The sequence below is a fragment of the Cnephaeus nilssonii genome (assembly GCF_951640355.1).
Source record: "Cnephaeus nilssonii genome assembly, chromosome: 1".
NCBI lineage: Eukaryota > Metazoa > Chordata > Mammalia > Chiroptera > Vespertilionidae > Cnephaeus > Cnephaeus nilssonii.
The window spans coordinates 17156864-17172377 of NC_137072.1; the positions used below are offsets into that span (position 1 = coordinate 17156864).

Here is a 15514-nt window from a genome sequence, read left to right on the forward strand (position 1 = left end):
ACGCCAAATATGGCTGGCTAATAGAATAGAGGTTTCTTTTTAGAGTCTTTTAATGTTACTCTATAAATATTAATCATTTTTACTCTGTTTGTACTTTGTATGCAATTAAACACCTTTGAAAAATTATACTTAATATATTCAAAAGAATAAGTATATGCTATAAAATTTGTAATAGTAAAATAAACATCTGTGAATCTAAAACCAAAGTTAACTAGAAAATGGCTTGCTTTTTCCCCCTCCATTCAGCATTATGTAAGCTTTATTTATGTTTCATATATAGTTCATTCATAGTAGTTAATTTATTTTCATTAATATATAATATTTCAATTATAAATATGTCACTTGCTTGCATTTTCGTTTAATGGATCTGAAATTGTCTTTCTCCTTTGTATAGTGTGAGGTAGGGATCCATTTTCAGGGTGGCAAACTAGTCACCCTATTTGAATAATGTATTCTTTCCCACTGTGCCATCTCTGTAAGATAATCAAGTTTATTTCTGAGTTCTCTCTTTTGTTGAATTGGCCCATTTATTTCATCCTCTGTAAGAACCCCACTGTCTTACTTACTATGGCTTTATAATAAATGTAAATGGGTATGACCCCCTAACCCTATTTCTGATTTCTTTTTATCCATGTCTAGGTCATTCTTTCCCCTTCGCTTTTCCATGTATATTTTGAAACTATGAAAAAACCTGTTGAAATTTTTATTGGGAAACATTGTAGGTCAGTTTGGGAAGACTTGGCACCAGTAATACTACATTGGATGGGAGTGGGGCAATGAGAGAGAGGTATGGTCGTGAGTAGGTAGCGGTATGTTGTACCTGACTATGAAAGCCCTATGATTTTTTATTTAGGCTAATCTTTCAGATTCCCATTTCATTGTTTTCAAATTTCTTCCCTTATTTATTATTGAATGGGGGAAGAATTTCATTTTATTGTCATTTGATGTTTGGGCTCTAAACAGAAACACTGTCCTATATTAAGCATAGTTTTTGGATTTTGTGAGCTTTGAATTATGTATAAGGTCTTTAGGAATATACCCAGGAATAAAAGGTGATTCCCCCAAAACATGTTCATTTTATCCATTACTTCCAGGTCTATCTCATATACATTCTCTTTTGACTTTATCACGTCTCCTTTAGTTGCTGCTGAATCAGCAAGCATGATCTTCATTGATCAGATTTTGCCTTTGGGTTTCCATCTTTTCTTTAGTTTGTCTTACCTTAGAATTATTGAGTTTCAAGGTTCTAGAACAGGGGTCCTCAAACTTTTTAAACAGGGGGCCAGTTCACTGTCCCTCAGACCGTTGGAGGGCCGGACTATAGTTTAAAAAAAACTATGAACAAATTCCTGTGCACACTGCACATATCTTATTTTGAAGTAAAAAAACAAAACGGCAAAAACACCCGCATGTGGCCCGCGGGCCGTAGTTTGAGGACGCCTGTTCTAGAACCTTAATGCTCAGTAGATTGGTTCTGAGGAGACCTCCAAAATGCTATTATTGGTAGTGGCAAAACTGGAGATATAAACATAATTCACATCATTTTTAAAAAATTTATTTTTAAAAATAAAAATTGTATAATACTTAAGATGTACACTATCATGATTTAATATACAATTACATAGTGAAATAACTACAGTAAATCTAATTAACATATCTTTTTATATAGTTAACTTTTTGGTGATGAGACCACCTGAAATCTACTCTCTCAGCAAATTTGCTGTATTAAATACTGGTCATTATGCTGTACATTAGATCTCTAGACTTACTCATCCTACATAACTGCAACTTTGTAGCCTTTGCCCAACTCTGGTAACCACCTTCTCCTCTGCTTCTGTGTGTTTGAACTTCTTTCCATTTCTCCCATCTCTGCACCCCTGGTAACCACCTTTTACTCTCCTTCTGTGTTTTCTACTTTTTTAGATTTCACATATAAGTGAGGTCATGCGGTGTATGTTTTCTTTCTGTGTCTGGCTTAGTTCACTTAATATAATATCCTCCAGATTCCACATTCATATATTTCTAATGCACAATGTGATATGTCTATGTTTTTGTATTAATATTGAGAAATACTTTACCTTAATTGCCGGTTTGAGATTGGATAGTTTGAAATAAGATTCATACTTGGTTAATTTTTTTAGTATATTCGTATTAAGCAATATTATAGATTCTAATAGTACCCTATCCCCATGTTATATAAGCAAAATGGAATCTTAGTGAATTTAAAAACTTGTATAAAATTTCACAACTAGTAAGTCAAAGAGCCTAGATTTTCTGATTTCATGTTTGTGTGTTGTTTTTTACACCAGTGGTTTTCTGCTATGCTTCATAGGTCCAGGGATTGCTACAGGATGATCACCTGGGCTTTCTAGTCCCTCTCAACTAGGGTAACTCTTAAATTTTATCTCCAGTATATTGCAATTGAAAATAAATTTTCTTTATATTAATCTGCTTCTTTTGCTATCTATAGGTGAAGCAAAAGTGTCAAAGTAAGGGAATTCAAGTATGTGAAGGAATTACCTTCCTGAAAAAGCTAACTTTGTCTTGGTGAACAAAGTTTGTATGCATGCTGTTGTTATATAAATGTTCCAATCCTGTTCCCCTCCTCCTACCTACTTTATTCACTCGCTCTGCCATATGGAGGGTTGTGCTTGCCGGATGGATTGTGATTTGGACTTTCATGATTGATTGATTCCTAATTGGGAGACCACAGAGGGTATAGACTTGGGTAAATTTTTCAAGTAATTTTTTTCTTTTTCTTTTTCTTTTTTAAAATGTGTTTTATTGATTTTAGAGAGAGGAAGGGAGAGAAAGAAACATTGATGCAAGAGAGAAACATCGATCTGCCTCTTACTGAGGATAGAGTCCACAGCCAGCAATCTGGGCATGTGCCTTGACTGGAAATTGAACCAGTGACCTCTTGGTGCATGGGACAATGCTCAACCAACTGAGCCAACACTGGCCAGGGTCCTTTTTATTCAGTTTATTTGTGTGACACTGGATAACAAAACTATCTGGGTTTCAGGTGTACAATTCTACAACACATCATCTATGCAATGTATTGAGTGTTCACCACCCCAAGTCAAGTCTCTGTCCATCACCATTTATACCCCATATACCCTCTACTCCTCTCCCTCACCTCCCTCTGGCAATCATCACGCTGTTGTATATATCCATGAGTCAGTCTCTGTCTCTCTCTCTCTCTCTCTCTCTCTCTCTCTCTCTCTCTCTCTCTCTTTCTCTTTTCTCTATCCTTCCACCCTCCTACCCAGTCAAGTAATTTGAAATAGTGTCCGAAATAGTTCTACAATGTTTGAAGTAAGTAGGAAGGCTGAACACAGATGACTTTAAGGAGAATTTTGGACACAATGATGTATGAGAAAAATATGGCACAAACTTGAGCCATTTTGAATATGTTTTTCCCATGAAGACAGGAACCATGTGGGATGTTCTTTTAATAGGTTTTAAGCAAGTAAAATATCTTTAAAATTTTTCATTTTGTTTTCTCGTTTACTGTGCTGTTTTTTTTTTTAAATTAAATGTATTGGGGTAACATTGGTTAGTAAGATTATATAGGGTTCAAGTGTACAAATCCATGATACTTCATTTGTATATTACATTATCTGCCCACCACTCAAAAGTCAAACCTTATTTCGTCACTATATATTTGATCTCCTTTACCCTTTACTACTCCCTCACCCCCTTTCCTTCTGGTAACCACTGTTTTTTGTGTCTATGAGATTTTGTTTGCTTTTCTTGTTTGTTCATTTGTTGTTTTCAGTTTTATATCCCACATATGAATGAAATCACATGGTTCTTAACTTTTTCTGTCAGATTTATTTTGCTTAGAATTATATTTTCAGGATCTATCCATGTTCTCACCAGTGGCAGTATTTTTCCTTTTCTTATGGTTGGGTAGTATTCCATTATATATATGTACCACATCTTGTTTATCTACTCATCTATTGAAGGAAATTTTGGTTGTTTCCATGTCTTGGCCACATGAATAATGCTGCAATGAACACAGGGGTGCATATATCTTTGCAAACTGTTTTTATAAAGTTCACTATGCTTCTACCAAGGAGAACAGATTGGAAAGAGGCTAGATTGGATGCAAATGATTACTTAGAATGCTATTGTAGTAGCTAGGTTGAGCAATGATAGTAAATTAACTGGGATTAAAGTGTTGGAAGGAGAAGGAAACATTTCTATTTTGTATATATTTTCTTTTTTAAAAAATAGAGGTAGAATAATAGACATAACACTATGTTAGTTTCAGGTATACAACATAATCTATAATAATAAAAGCATAATATGCTAATTAGACTGGATGTCCTTCCAGACGACCTTCCAGTCGAAGCCGGGGTAGTGGGGGCCAAGGCAGAGGAGGTAGAGGCCTCCAGGCTGTGACGGCGGGCAGGGGGCAAGGCAGAGGCAACAGAGGCCCCCAGAATGCGACGGCGGGCGGAGGCTGAGTCCCTTGCATGAATTTCGTGCACCGGGCCTCTAGTGATCCAATATTTGTATATATTGTGAATTGATCACCACAGTAAGTCTAGTCAACATCTGTCCCCATTCATAATTATAAAATTTTTTTCTTGTGATGAGAACTCTTAAAATTTACTCTCTTAGCAATGTTCAAATATGCAATATAGACATTTATTTTATAACTAGAAGTTTGTGCCTTTTGAACCCTTAACCCTACCTTCTTGCAACCACCAACCTGTTCTATTTATGAGCTTATTTTTGTTCTTAATTCGTTTGTTTTTTAGATTCCACATATAAGTGGCATCATACAGTATTTGTCTTTCTTTGTTTGACTTACTTCGCTTAGCTTAATGCCCTCAAGGTCCATTCTTATTCTGATCATAGTGGCTGCAATTTCCTCCTTTCACAGCCAATGTACCGTATTTTTCCGTGTATAAGGAAAATTTTTTTCTAAAATCGTTAGACTGAATTCGAGGGGTGTCTTATACATGGAAGTCAGCCAAGGAGGGAGCCCCATGGGTGTGTAGCTGCCCATACCTTGTCAAACAGGTTTCCTCCAGTCACAAGCCTTATTGTTACTAATGACAGCTGATGCCATAATTGGAGGTGGAGGTGGTGAGTGCGCAGATGCAGCAGGGACTGGAGCGTTCTGAGCCCATAAAGATGTCAAAAAATAAAAAGATAAATACCAGTAAGCGATTGTCTTACTCTGCAAAATTCAAAATGAATGTAATCAGCTATGCAAAAGAATATGGAAATAGAGCTGCAGAGAGACAATTTGGACCTCCTCCCACTGAGTGTATGATCAGACAGTGGAGAAAACAGGAAGAACAACTCCTTGAGAAGCCAAAAAAGAAGAAGGCCTTAAGAGGGAAACCAGCAAAATGTTTAAAATATTGATTTCTTAATTTTGGGTTGGAAAATTGGAGGGCGTCTTATACATGGGGCATGTTATACATGGGAAAATACAGTAGACACCTTTTTCTATAGGGGATAGAACCTATATGTTTACTTTTCTCTCCCAACAGACCAATCTTAGTACTAGTTGTTCACAGGGCCGACCTGCTGAGGCTGATTGTCAACTTGGTAGAGGGTTGAAGTAAGTGGGGCTACTCTCTTTGAACCTACTACTTACTGGTCCTTAGCCTGAAACTGCCTCCTCAATCCAGCCTCATTAATAGGCAGTAAAGTAGAAGACCATTCATTGCTTGGTTGACCATACAAATTTGGTCAACATATTGACTCACAATTCCCATGGACTTCTCTCAATTCCTATTAACTAGCTTCTCATTCTATTTCTAAAATGATTTTTCCTGTCAGATTCCATTGTCATTGCCAAAATTATCAAAACTTGTGAAGGGTTTGAGATTTCACTCTTCATGCAAGCTAACCAGTTAGCCTACCACTGTATCATGGACACTATTAAAGGACACGAAACTCTTGGATTACAAAAAGGATGTCATTGTTCATGGCAGCAGCATTAGCCAGAATGTCAACATTGGTGCCAGATAACCAGCCCCAGTTTTCATAGGATTCTGCAAAGACAGCTAAGTGATGCCTGCCCTCTGAATTGGGCGTATTAAAACAAAGGAACTCTCAGCTTAGGGGACCAGATATTTTATAATGGGCACTAAGCCTTCCTTACCTTTGCTGTGTGTATGTAGACACTGTTACCCTCTAAGGCTATTTACTATATAAACTACAGGCCCAGTGCACGAAATTCATGCACAGGTATAGGCACGGGTAGGGTCCCTAGCTGCTGCCAGCCACTGGCTGGGGCCTCCTTCCTCGGTTGTGAGCTGCTGGCCAGGGCCTCCCCTACCCCAGCTGTGGGCTGCCGGCCGGGGCCTTCCTTCGGTGCCGCTCGCCCCCTGATGGTCAGCGCATGTCATAGCAAGCGATCGAACTCCCGGTCGTTGAACTCCTGGGGGGACACTTTGCATATTAGGCTTTTATATACATAGAGTCCCGGTTCACGAAATTTGTGCACGGGGGGCGGGGTGTACCTCAGTTCGGCCTGCACCCTCTCCAATCCGGGACCCCTCGGGGGATATCAGACTGTCTCTCGCAATCCGGGACTGCTGACTCCTAACCGCTCGCCTACCTGCCTGCCTGATCGCCCTTAACCCCTCTACCTGCCTGCCTGATTGCCCCTAACTGCTCTCCTACTGGCCTGATCGCCCTTAACTGCTCCCCTGCTGGCCTGATCACCCCAACCGCCTCTCCTTCGCCCCCCCACCCAGGACCCAGGATTCCCTCCCTCTGGCTGGCCACAGGCACCCAGGACCCAGGCTGGCTTTGCCCGGGCCAGCCACAGCTGCAGGGGACTGTGGGCAGGCGGCTTGACCCGGGCCACAGCTGCAGGTGCCCAGGACCGTGGGGCGGGCGGCTTGTCCCTTTCCCAGGCCACAGGCGCAGCTGCTGGTGCCCAGGATGGCAGGGTGTGTGGCTTGTCCCTCTCCCAGTCTGCAGGCACGGCTGCTGGCGCCCGGGACCATGGTGGTGAGTGTCTGAGCCGTTATGGCGTGAGGGCGTGAGGACCATTTGCATATTAGCTCTTTATTATATAGTATATCCAGAACAAAGGGAATCAAGTATCTTTTCTTGTAAGATGTGCAAAAGTGCTGGACACCCAAGGAGAGTTGTCTCCGTGAACCCTATTTTGGAGTTATGAAAATGTTTTTGATAGAGGTTCTTTCCCATTCCGCTTTAAAAATTATGGTGAAGCCCTAGCCTGTAGGGAGTGGTTATAGGAATAAGCCTTGGACTGACCTGTTGGCAAAGCCAAAAACAAGTCCCAGCTTAGAGGGCACAGCCCTCTTAGCATAATTAAGCTTGATCTTGTGATGCTTCCTAGATCCTTCCTGGGTAGCTAATGGGCTGTGGGAGGTGCAGCAAGTGCTGCCAAAACAAGTGAAACTTACAAGAACAGTGTAAATTACCTTGTTTACCTCTGACTATAAAATAAAGTATCGCTTGCAGTCTGGATCTTTTCTGTGGTCTCAGCCAGGCACAGAAGATCCACCTAGACCCAGCTTATTCTCTTTGTCTGTCTTTTCTTCATCCTTCGCCGGCCCTCCCTCAGGCTCGCCGAACCCTTGGCTGTGCTGGCGGGGCACACTAGCCTGTTTTGCTCAGTGGATAGAGTGTAGGCCTGTGGAGTGAAGAGTCCCAGGTTCAATTCCGGTTCAAAGCCTTGGTTGCAGGCTTGGTCCCCAGTGGGGGGCGTGCAGGAGGCAGCTGATCAATGATCCTCTCTCATTATTGATGTTTCTATCTCTCCCTCTCCCTTCCTCTCTGAAATCAACTTAAAAAGAAGGAAATAAATAAAAGAAATATATCTTAAAAATTATGGTGAAATGAAATCTTAAATGAACATTGATATTAAACTTGTGGGGGTTTTTCCTAACCATATCCCCACCCCCTTTTTTTTCAGTTCAGTTCGTGTCCTTGCTTTTCCTCACCTAGATTACCGTAATTGCCTAACTGGTCTCACTAGTCAGTAGTCTTGTTCTGTTTGTCATCAGTACCTGTGCCAGAGGGATCTTTTAAAATGCAGATCTGATGATGTTACTCAATTTAAATTTGTTATTGGTTTCCCATTACTATTAGAACAAAGTTTAAGTTGTTGAGCAGTTGTGTAATTTTTCTTATGCTAACTACTATCCCGTTTTTAAGTGTTGACAAGTAAATTTAAAAGCAATTTTAAGGCCATAAAAGCCAGTATTAGCTGGGCTGTGACATCTGCTCTTATGTTTCTCTTTTACTGTTGTCTGCAACATGCAGTTCTTTCTGCCTTAAATAATTTCCATATTTGCCTATTCATCCTGAAAAACCTACCTCCTCTATAAAGCCTTTAAGTGAACCCATCTCAACCTAGTTTGGTACCTTGCTCTGAACACCTTTAATTTTTTTCTTTTGTTAATTCTCACCTGAGAATATTATTTTTTCCATTGCTTTTCAGAGAGAGGGGGGGAAGGGGAGAAAGAGAAAGAAACATTGATGTGAGAGAGACACATTTATTGGTTGCCTCCCACATGTGCCAGACCTGGGGGTGAGGAGCGAACCTGAAACTCAGGTACATACTCTTGACTAGGAATCAATCCTGCTACCCTTTGCTGTGCTGGCTGAGACTCTAACCACGGACCCACACCAGCCAGGGTTGAACACCTATAATTGATAATAAATTGCATGTGTCACTACTGCACTTATCTCATTGTGTTCTGATTATTGATTTACTTATTTTTCTGCATCCTTACTACAAAAGTGGTAGCTACTTTGAGTATGACTCTAGTCCTTTCACACAAACACCAAATCTTTAGGAGAGAAAATTGCTTCGGAATCAAAGCCATTAAATTCCCTGTTTTGAGCCTTGAGAATATTAATTTGCTTAATTTTGAAGGGAAAGATATAGTATTCACTGGAAAATAGATGTGATACAGTTGTATGGTCCAACCTGTTTATGATCCAAGATATATGGCCATCATATTTATTATTTACTATACTATGCCTAGTAATATTCTTTTGCATTGTTTATTTTAAAATACAGACGGTGGGCATTCATAAAGAGAAAGTGGCTCGAAGGGAGATTGGTATTTTGACAACAAATAAGAATACATCAAGAACTCACAAAATAATAGCACCTGCAAATATGGAGCGCCCTGTAAGGTATATTCGGAAACCTATTGACTATACAGTTCTGGATGATGTGGGCCATGGTGTCAAGGTAAGCATTTTTATTGCATTAACTTAAAATAACTTATTTATCCAGTAAATATTTTGGATAGCAAAATGCTGATAAAGATTATTTTCTTGGAGAATTAATAGATTTTCTTAGCTAGTAACTAGCATTACAATTTTCATCAGACACTTATTTAATATTAGCTATGTATTATACCAAATTGGGGCATAATTTTGGGATAGGCTATATTCAAGAAGCTGTTAAAACTTGAAGTGGCTATTCATTAATTGAGCTATTTAATCCTAGACTAATATTATAACTAGAGGCCTGGTGTATGAAATTCATTCACGGTGTTGGGGGGGGGCGGTCCCTCAGCCCGGCCTGCACCCTTTCCAATCTGGGACCCCTCAGGGGATGTCCAACTGCCGGTTTGACAAAAATTCAAATTTGTTGTCAAAAATTGGCAATCAGACATCCCTCTCGCAATCCGGGACTGCTGGCTCCTAACTGCTCACCTGTCTGCCTGCCTGATCGCCCCTAACCACCTCTGCCTGCTGGCCTGATCGCCCCTAACTGCTCCCCTGCTGGCCTGATCGCCCCTAACTGCCCTCCCCTGCTGGCCTGATCACCCCTAACTGCCCTCCCTGCCGGCCTGATTGCCCCTAACTGCCCTCCATTGCCAGCCTGATTGCCCCTAACTGCTCTCCCCTGCTGGCCTGATCGCCTCTAACCGCCACTGCCCTGCTGTGTGGGTCCTGGTTGTGGGTATCCGGCTCCCTCCTCCCTCCTGTCAGAGTCTGGGGCGTGCAGTGGGACCCAGAGTCAAGTCCTGCCCACCCGCTCCTTGAAATCATGTGAGACCCAGAACCGGCTGGCCCCACCCCCATTGGGTGAGACCCAGACCCAGCCAGCTGCATCCCTGTCAAGCCCCGCCGGCGCATGACGTCTCCGGCCAGCACTGGGTGGGGACGCAGCGTCAGTCACATCCTCGGCCGGTACGCAGCCTTCTGCTGATCAGTTGTTACGGCGTGAGGGTGTGATAACCATTTCCATATTAGCCTTTTATTATTATAGATTTGTGTTTTGAATGCCATATCTTGCTTTCTCTTTTGTTAAAAAAAATTTTTATTCATTTCAGAGAGGAAGGGCGAGAGAGGAGAAGAAGAGAGAGAGAGAGATAGAAACATTAATGATGAGAGAGAATCATTGATTGGCTGCCTTCTGTACCCCTGTACTAGAGATCGAGCGTGCAATCCGGCCATGTGTCCTTGACTGGAATTGAACCTGGGACCTTTTAGTCTGCAGGTCGATGCTCTATCCACTGAGCCAAACCAGCTAGTGCTTACTTTCTCTTTTTTTAAAATATATTTTTACTGATTTCAGAGAGTAAGGGAGAGGGAGAGAAAGATAGAAACATTGATGAGAGAGAACATCAGTTGGTTGCCTTCTACATGTCCTTCACCGGGGATTGAGCCCACAACCCAGGGAAGTGCTCTGACTGAGAATCTAACCAGTAACCTCTTGGTGCATGGGTCAATGCTCAACCACTGACCCACACCAGCTGGCTTAAATTCAATTATTTTAGACTAGATTTTTAAGATATTTTAAGATATTTTAGACTAGATTGATCTATAGGATTTGGATTTTGAGAGGCTGGAAGAACTTTTTTGTATTATTATTTAACTTGTTTTTGGATTAAAAATTATATATTTCTTACACATGTATATGTGCACGTGCACACACACACTCACTCACTTATTCACTCAATTGTTCCGCTTTGGCCCAATCTTGATTTTTCTTCTTACCAATGCAATATACACTCATGAATAAAATTTTGTCACCATCTTAGAAGTTAATACCTTCTATTGTCCCTTCAATAATAATGGTTTACTACACAGTACTTAGCAGAGTATAAAATGAAACCACATTTTACAAGGAATGGGTGAGAATATTCAACTGTTTCATCATATATGTATAAATGGGTAGTGTAAACACAGCATGATCTATACTGAAAGTATACTGATGTGAGTTTTGGCAGTCTACTTTTTTGTAATATAGGTATTTTAGACTCAGGGTTTTTAAAACTTTAAAAAAATTATGGTAAAATATAATCACATGAAGTTTACAGTTCTATGGCATTAAGCATATTCATACTGTTAAGCAGACTTTTTTAAAATGTAGTTTTTTCTTTTTAAATTACAGTTGACATACCACATAATATTAGTTTTAGGTATACATCTCAATCCTATCTAATAATAGAGTAACATGTAAATTACCATCACTCCGCTACACCCACGATTGGGCGGTGGGAGGCTGGGGGGCGGGACTCGGGGTGGCCTATCCGGCCATTGAGAGGCACGGATCCGCTGCCACTGAGGGGGGCTACCCTGCTGTTGAGAGGTGCAGGGGGCGGGACTCCCGCCCCCTGTGCCTCTCAATGGCCAGATCCGCGGCCGCTGAGGGGGCCTGCTGCGGACACCCAGCTGCGCCTCTCAACGGCAGGGTATCCAGGTGTCCGCGGCAGCCCCCCTCAGCGGCCGTTGAGAGGCGCAGGGGGCGGGAGTCCCGCCCCCTGTGCCTCTCAATGGCCAGATCCGCGGCCGCTGAGGGGGCCTGCTGCGGACACCCAGCTGCGCCTCTCAACGGCAGGGTAGCCAGGTGTCCGCGGCAGCCCCCCTCAGCGGCCGTTGAGAGGCGCAGGGGGCGGGAGTCCCGCCCCCTGCGCCTCTCAACAGCAGGGTAGCCTCCCTCAGCAGCCGTGGACCATCAAAAGTGGGGGAGCTGGGTGCCTGTCTGCTCCAGCACCAGGCCTTTCAGAAGCCTCCGCCGAGCCAGAGGCTTCTGAAAGGCCTGGTGCACCAGCGGACAGGCACCCAGCTCCACCGTAAAAAGCGAAAGCGTGTAGGGGACCCTACACATGCATGATTCAATCATGCACTGGGCCTCTAGTGATTATATAACTCACTAAGTGATCATCCAGGTAAATGTCATACTCATCTGACACCATGTGTAGTTATTAGATTATTATTGACTGTATTTCCTATGCTCTACTTTACATCCCCATGACTAATTGTTACTACCAATTTGTACTTCTTAATTCCTTCACCTTTTTCACCCATCCCCCCAACCCTCCTATCTGGCAACCCTTAAAATGTTTTCTGAGTCTGTTCTGCTTGTTTGTTTAATTTAGTTTTTAGATTAAATTGTTGATAGATATGTATTTTTTCTCATTTTTTTGTTCATATTTTTAATATTTTCCCCCACTTCTTAAATAAGACCCTCTAACATTTCATGTAATACTGGTTTGGAGGTGATGAACCCCTTTAGCTTTGTCTTGTCTGGACAGCTCTTTATCTGTCCTTCCATTCTAATTGATACCTTTGCTGGGTAGAGCAATCTTGGTTGTAGGTCCTTGTTTTTCATTACTTTGAATATATTTTGCCAATATCTTCTGGCCTGTAGTTTCTGTTGGGAAATCAGCTGACAGTCTTTTGGGATCTCCCTTGTTGGTAACTAACTGCTTTTCTCTTGCTGCTTTTTGTTGTTAATCCTCACCAAAGGATATTTTTTCCATTGATTTTTATTTAGAAAGAGTGGAAGAGAGGGAGGGGGAAAGAGTGAGAGGAAAAAACATTAATGTGAGAGAGACACATTGATTGGTTGCTTCCTGCACATGTCCCGACCTGGGTTGGGGATCAAACCTGAAATCCAATTACTGCCACCCAGGTACAGGCCTTTGAATGGGAATTGATGGTATGGGCCGGTGTATGGGCCAGTGCTCTACTGAGCATACCAGCTAGGGCTCTCTTGCTGCTTTTTTTGTTTGTTTGTTTTTATTTTTGTTAATCCTCATCTGAGGCTATTTTTCACTGAATTTTTTTTTAACCTTTTGCACTCAGATGTCGAGTGTGACTCGACACGGTAGCATTAGAATAAAGGAATCGAGAAAAAAGCAAGCGAGTGCAAAGGGTTAAAGGAGAGTGGAAGGGAGAGAGGGAGAAGGAGAGAAAAACATTGATGTGGGAGAGACACATTGATTGGTTGCCTCCCACACACACCCAAATCAGGGCCAGGGATTGAACCTGCAACCCAGGTACATGCCCTTGACTGGGAATCAAACCCACAACCTTTCCGTGTGTGGGGCAAGGCTCTAACCACTGAGTAACACTGGCCAGGGCTCTTGATACTTTTAAAATTCTCTCTTTGTTTTTAACCTTTTGCATTTTAATTATGATGAGTCTTGGTGTAAGTCTCTTTGGGTTCATCTTGTTTGGGATTCTCTGTGCTTCCTGGAGTTGTATGTCTATTTCCTTCACCATGTTAGGGAAATTTTCTGTCATTTTTTCAAATAGGTTTTCAATTCCTTGCTCTTTCTCTTCTCCTTTTAGCACACCCATGACGTGAATGTTGGTATGCTTGAAGTTATCCCAGAGGCTCCTTACACTATGCTCATATTTTTGGATTTTTTTTTTTCTCTTCTGATTGGGTGTTTTTTGCTTCCTTATATTCCAAATTGCTGTTTTTATTCTTGACTTCATCTATTCTACTGTTGATTTCCTGTAAGTTATTCTTCATTTTTATTAGTGTATCCTTCATTTCTGACTGATTCTTTTCTATGATTTCCATGTACATTTTTATGCTGATGAAGTTTTCTCTAAGTTTATCTACTCTTCCCCTAGGTTCTTTGACATCCTTATGAGCAGTGTTTGGAACTCTGCATCTAGTAGATTGCTTGTCTCCATTTTGTTTAGTTCTTTTTCTGGAATTTTTGTTCCGTTCTTCCATATGGGACATGTTTCTTTGTCTCCTAATTTTTTGCAGCCTCACTGTTTTTTTCTATGTATTAGGTAGAATTTCTATGTCTCCCTGCCTTGATAGAGTGGTCTAATGTAGCAGGTGTTCTGTAGGGTCCAGTGGCACAGCCTCCCTGTTTACCCGAGCTGGGCATTCTAGGTGTGCCCCTTGTGTGGGCTGTGGTATACCCTCTTGTTGTCGTTGAGTCTTAATTGCTGTTGACACATCAAGGGGAGGGATTTATTCCCAGGTTGATCAGTTGCAAGGACTGGCTGTGACCATCGTGGAGTATCAGCTGTGCAGGGTCCCACCCCACAGAGCAGGACTTCGTCAGGTCTTTGGTGTCTACTGAGTCCATCCCTTGAGTGTATGGCTTGTGGAGGTGATTGGGTGGTGCGCTCCTGTCAGGGAGAAAGCTGCCCCTCCAGCTCTCGCCCTGATGCCATACAGTTCAGTTCCTCTCCGTATGTCCCTGGTGCATTTCAGACTGCTGTCCCAATGCTGGAACTAAGAGTCCAAGTAAGTCTGTGTGTTCCTTTTTAAGAGGAACATCTGGGTCTCCAGTAGCCCTCCATTTCAGCCACAGTCCTTGCTGGTTTTTGTTTGTTTTTAAAGAGATAAGAAGGGAGGGAGGGAGGGAGGGAGGGAGGGAGGGAGGGAGGGAGGGAGGGAAGGAGAGAGAGAGAGAGAGAGAGAGAGGAGAGAGGGGGAAGAGAGGGGAGAGAAGAGAGAGAAGAAAGGAGAGAGAGGAGAGGAGAGAAGAGAGGGAAGAGAGAGGGGGAGAGAAACATTGATGTGAGAGCAGAACATCAATAAGCTGCCTCATGCATGCCCCCCACCAGGGATCGAGCACCCCATCAGGGCATGTGCCCTTACCGGGAATTAAACCAGCAACTTTTTGGTGCATGGTCAATGCCCAACCAACTGAGCCTCACCAGCCAGGGCACCTCCCAATTTTTAACCTCCACATGTAGTTGTGATACCAGCCTATTCCGAGTATTCACCCCTCCTACTAGTCTTGAAAGTGGTTTCTTCTTTATATCCTTAGTTGTAGGACTTCCCTTCAGCTAGATTTCAGGTGGGTCTGAATGATGATTGTTCTGTAGTTTAGATGTAATTTTGATGTGGATATGGGAGAATTCAAGTACCACATTTATCTACTCTGCCATCTTGATTGGAAGGCTTAAAGAGAAAGTGGCTCGAAGGGAGATTGCTATTTTTGACTGGGGTAGGAGGATGAGTGGTCTGTCAGAATAGTGTATCTTAGAAGCTTTTATGTGGCATTTTTGTTCATATTTTGTTTGTGTGTTATACAAATACAAATATTTATTTTTTTCACTAATAGTCTCATTGCTTCTTTATTTCTCCACTTTTCTGATTTTTAAAAAAAGATCATTGTGCTCTGGCCAGTTTTGCGTAGTGGTTAGAGCATTGGCCCGTGGACTGAAGGGTCTCGGGTTTGATTCCTGGTCAAGGGCACATAGCTGGGTTGTAGGTTCAATCCCTGGCTTCCAGTCAGGGTGCATGCAGGAGGCAACCAATCAATTTGTC

The 15514-nt window shown here is 42.1% G+C and overlaps 1 protein-coding gene across 6 annotated transcripts in view; it reads left to right on the plus strand.

Annotated features, from left to right (window-relative positions):
* ABI1 (abl interactor 1) overlaps window positions 1-15514 on the plus strand; it is a 112758-nt gene that overhangs the window by 67886 nt on the left and 29358 nt on the right. For all 6 annotated transcript variants that reach the window (XM_079773052.1, XM_079773054.1, XM_079773056.1 and 3 more), the window contains exon 3: window positions 9038-9214. In XM_079773052.1, the coding sequence (XP_079629178.1) occupies window positions 9038-9214 (177 nt within the window). The remainder of the gene's footprint in view (window positions 1-9037; window positions 9215-15514) is intronic.